Below are 4,758 nucleotides of genomic sequence, written 5' to 3' on the forward strand. Positions count from 1 at the left end.
TTTTTCTTTTTTCTGGATCATTCCCTGACAAAAAAGAACTTGAAACACAAATGCATGTCAGTTGAGTCATCTCAGATGTATTGCCCATTGATTCACCTGGATCCTGGACCCTTACTGTCATTGAAGTTTCAAGCCAAACACTTGTATTTGTTGCCATGGATTCATTGAAATTGTTGTAGTTTTTCGTGCTTGCAATTTCTATTTCATTTCTGTGAAGTGGGTTTGGAGCAACACGACTCCTTACTCAGTTAACACTCATTGACATTACAACTTACTAATTCAAAGGGAAATTCCATTGAATTGGAACAAGATTATGTAGCACTTCCCCCCATTTAGAGAAATACAACTTTAATTCACAAAACATCACCACCATACTTGAAACGCAGATGCATGTTATTTGGGGTCATCTCAGATATCTCATAGAATCATAGTCAGAGGTATTGCCCATTGATACCCTTGCCGACATTGAAGTTTATGGGCAACAACACTTCTATTTGATATCATGAATTCATTGAAATTGTCAAAATTGTCCTAGCTTTTTTCTGCTTGAAACTTGTATTTAGTTTCTGTAAAGTGAGTTTGGAGCAAAAGGTGGCTCTTGCTATACATATGCAAGTACTGTATGGAACTTTCTAACAGCCAATAACATTACAACTCACTAATTCAAGGGGAAATGCCATTGAACTAGAACAAGGTTATGTAGCAGTTCCCCCATTTAGAGAAACACAACTTTAATTCATAAAGCATCATCACCAAGCTTTTTTCAATGGAGAGAATGAAAGAAACTCAAGATATGTTGAAATTTAGTGAAAGAAATCTTAAAAAGGAGTACCTATTTCACTCCTTGTTTCAGTTGGGCTATACAAAGCAGACCTGTTCCTGGGTCTGTTCTCTTCCAACTGTTTAACAACTTCATCCATTGTAGGTCTGACCGAAGCCACTGGAGCACAGCAACCCATTGCAAGTTTTAATGCCTGAACCAAGCCATCCTCCATTGGACTCCTGATTCCCTTCAACACCTCCACGTCGAAAACCTCCATTGTCGTCTCCTCCAACACTGCCACCTTCACCAATGATGGTAGGTCCACAAATTCCCCACTACGGATGTCTTTACCAGGCTTCTTCCCCATCAAAACCTCCAACAGAAGTATCCCAAACGCATATACATCTGTCCTTGAATTGCACTTCTTCATCCTCTGTAGCTCAGGAGCCTTGTAGCCATCAACCTTTGCAGCTGCAACTATTTCGTCGGCAACTGAAGGTACCATTAGCTTGTCTAGCCCGAATTCAGTCAGCCTGGCCACAAAGAAATCATCTACGAGGACATTTTTTGTTCTCACATTGCCGTGGGTTATGGGTACTTCCATGCCTGTATGCAGATACGCAAGTCCTCTAGCTATTCCAAGTGCAATTTTGTGCCGACGAGGCCAGTTCAACATTGGCTTCCCAGCTCTGGTTTCTGATTTGGACCAACAAACAGGTTATAATCAAACAAAAGTTGTGAAATTCTTTAGTTTGGTTTTCTATAATCCTCCAAGATCAACTCTGTACAAAAACCTTAATTTCAAGTTCCTGTAAACTAAGCTAAGCAGGCTTATTTTTATTATGCATACAATACAGAAGAACAGATTCAGCAAAACATCTATTCCTATCAGTCTAATGAAAAGAAAATCATTCAATCTGAAGTCTAAACAAATCAATGGATGAAACTATGCAGAGATGGCTAAAGAATGAACTTACCATGTAAAAGATCGTGGAGAGTCTTATTGGGGAGATAGTCATAAATGAGGAGCTTCTCCCCTCTCTGTCCCTGATAGAAAGCTCGGAGTGCGACAAGATTTTCATGGCGGACTCGGCCAAGTTGCCTTATCACGGGTAAACATGACCCTCTATCCTTGCAACTACCTTCTCTCAACAGCCTGAGAGCAATGGTTCCTCCATCAGCGAGCTTAGCCTTATAAACGGTTCCATAGTTCGTTTTCTCCATTACCTGACCAGTAGCGTTCAATACGTCCTCTAATGTTAAATGCTCGCCGCCCTGAAACAATAGAAGCTTGCCTTCACCGCCTCCACCGCCACCGTTCACCTCATCTTCTCCTTCCTCTATCTCATCTTCATCTCCTCCCCTGTTCCTCCTCTTCTTCCCTTGTACATACCCAATTAGTACTGAAGCCAAAACCACAGCGCCCGCCATCAGTCCGATCACAATTCCAGCAATGGCGCCGGAGCTCAGGCCGGAGCTTCCCCTGCATTCTTCCAGAGGAGACCCACAAAGCCCGGGATTATTTCCTTCAAAAACCCCGGCTCCAAACTTCGAGTGCCCGAAAGTGGGCAGAACCCCAGTAAAATTATTGTAAGAAAGATTCAATTTTTCAAGACTTAATCCAGTCAGACTCTCCGGAATCGAACCAGAAAACTTATTACTCCCAAGATCAAGCTCTTTTAGACCATGAAATCTAGTTACAAACTCCGGAAATTCTCCCGAAAAGCTGTTGTTTCCCAAATCCAAAACCTGTAAATCCCTACAAGTCGAGTTGGGTAGTGTAGGTTGAGGAAGAGAACCCGAAAGATTATTACCGTGAAGCCGAAGTGTAACAAGCCTATCGCAGAGATTCCAGATCGAAGGAGGGAAAGACCCATTGAAGAAATTACCGCTTAAATCAATGTCGGAGAGCAAAGAGCTATACCCAAGCTCAAGTGGGATGCTTCCTTTGAGTGAGTTAACACCAAGGTACAGACTCTGCAACGACGAGAGCTCACCGATTTCTCTGGGGATTTCACCGGAGAGACCAGCTCCCTGGAGCTGAAGAGATATAAGTTGCAGAGCTGGGTCTCTAAACAGCGAAACATTGGTCCGTTCGGGCGATGAGACGTCGTCACATTTAAGAGGGGTGCCATTAGAGAAGATCCATTTGAGTCCCCTCCATTGACAAAGAGGAACCGAAGTGTTCCACGAAGAGAGCAACATATTCTCTTCACCTCCTTCGAGTGAAGGTTTGATCTTTCCCAGTACAAGCTCAACGTCTGAAGATGACCCAAAGAGGGTGTTAAAGAAACAAAAGCAGGAGAAGAAGAAAATGTAGAAAGAGTAAAGTTGCAGAGACGCCATGAGAGAATGGGAGAGAGTGCAAGAGAGAGGGGAAAGGTGGGTTGGTAGTAGTACTGGGGTGTGCTCTGCCAGTGGTGAGAGAGCCCTTTGAACTTTGAAGAGATTCCTTTTGGGGAGTAAAGCTGAACTCTGTTGACTGAGAGAGTGAAAGTACTACTTGGTCTACTATTTCAACGGCGAGGATTTAATTATATAAATGTAGAAAGGTTTGGTTTATATTATTTTAATGGAACATGTCTTATTGAGACGTGAATAAAGCAGGAATTCTTTATTTTGATTTTCCTTGCACGCCTACCTTTGGCTTTGCAATTGTTTTCTCATTTTTCATTCTTTGATGCAAGAGAACCATGGAAGCTCAGCAACACTCCACAAAGTCTCGTCTTTTCAAAATAATGAGACACAAAAGAATATCAGGAAAATCTTCTATCCTTCAAGAGTCACTGAGGTCTGTATGCTCCTATCAATCAACCATACACGTGGACATAAGTCTGTTGATCACCCATCAGTCATTTTCATCATAAAAAGTGGGCCCCGACTCTAAGGGAGGGAGGAATTCACCGGCTTGTGATTTGGCTAAATTGGTATATGGAAAGTACAATGGGGCCCGGAAATAGCTGTGAGCTGCTCTCTGGATTTTGGATGCAATTCTTTTTTTTTTTTTATATATTCATTAATATTAGAGGATCCAAATGAGGCCCATCTGTTGGTGGGCCAGACTCTCAAAGCATGCCCATTAGGATGATGAAAGTGGTAAAGGGTTTCTGGTGAGAAGTACTTAACTATTTATGAGCTACGTCCTATGGTATGGTCTGAATTCCGGAGGATATCGCTGCTGGAGAGAGACTGTGTCTTGTCTCCTAAACTCAGCACAGACATGGAATGGATTGAAATTTGCTTCGGGTCTCCCCCAAATGGTCCTTTGTTAATAAAAGAAACACAACATATTCTGACCCCTAATCTGCAATTTTTTGTTGCCAGTGTTGGGGTAAGAATGCTTTGGAACACTTTCAGCTGTGGTCCAGTTCAGGGTTGGACCTTCTAAACCGAGTCAAACCACTTTGGTCCCACCAAGTGTAACAGAAAGCCCAACATGAGCCAGCTTTGGCATTCCAACGTGGGTCTGGGGTTGGGGTTGGGGCTGCGTCTAGGTCAGACATTTCAAACCCCATTCTGCAATGGGCAAGACCTGAAATGATGAAATGGGAACAAATCTCTTCCTGCCAATTTCACTTAAAAAGTAGTCTCTCGGATGAGTGATTTGGTTTGACCAGATAAAAGACTCAATCTCATCACATCGTGGACTATTCATGATGATTGATCCACAGATATTGAACAATTTGATACCTAAATGGGATCCACCTAATAATGGTGGATCAGGTTTGCATCATAAGCACCACCCAAAGCAAAAAATTCTACATTGACTCAATGTAGCGTAAGAAAGGTGTTCAATTGGGAGGTGGATACCCACGTCAATTATGCATTTTTCTAGTACAAAATAGTAATGTCTGGTGATACAACCAGCACATTTTTGAGACTCACAAAATGTATCTCATTAACTCATTTCCATAAATTGAAAGAGGGGAAAAAGTGCTAAGCAACAACTTACATAGGCGGGCCTAACTCAATTCAAATAACGTTTGTACAGAGTT

At 42.2% G+C, this 4,758-nt stretch overlaps 1 protein-coding gene across 1 annotated transcript; it reads right to left on the reverse strand.

Moving 5' to 3' along the window:
• Positions 1 to 493: 493 nt before the first annotated feature.
• On the reverse strand, positions 494 to 3,244 carry TMKL1 (transmembrane kinase-like 1). The gene is made up of 2 exons (XM_088956398.1): positions 1,741 to 3,244; positions 494 to 1,459 (listed from the first exon to the last, which is right to left on the reverse strand). Exons 1-2 carry the CDS (start codon positions 3,107 to 3,109, stop codon positions 819 to 821), a joined length of 2,010 nt encoding a protein of 669 aa, XP_088812524.1. The 5' UTR covers positions 3,110 to 3,244; the 3' UTR covers positions 494 to 818.
• Positions 3,245 to 4,758: the final 1,514 nt, after the last annotated feature.

The sequence above is a fragment of the Nelumbo lutea genome, chromosome 1 (assembly GCF_056320005.1).
Source record: "Nelumbo lutea isolate HS-2025 chromosome 1, American lotus-T2T, whole genome shotgun sequence".
Taxonomy (NCBI): domain Eukaryota; kingdom Viridiplantae; phylum Streptophyta; class Magnoliopsida; order Proteales; family Nelumbonaceae; genus Nelumbo; species Nelumbo lutea.

Coding starts and splice junctions, on each gene's coding strand:
- TMKL1 (XM_088956398.1), bottom strand. CDS start 3,109: ATGGCGTCTCTGCAACTTTACTCTTTCTACATTTTCTTCTTCTCCTGC. Junction 1,460..1,740: donor TCTCCACGATCTTTTACATG/GTAAGTTCATTC, acceptor GGTCCAAATCAG/AAACCAGAGCTGGGAAGCCA.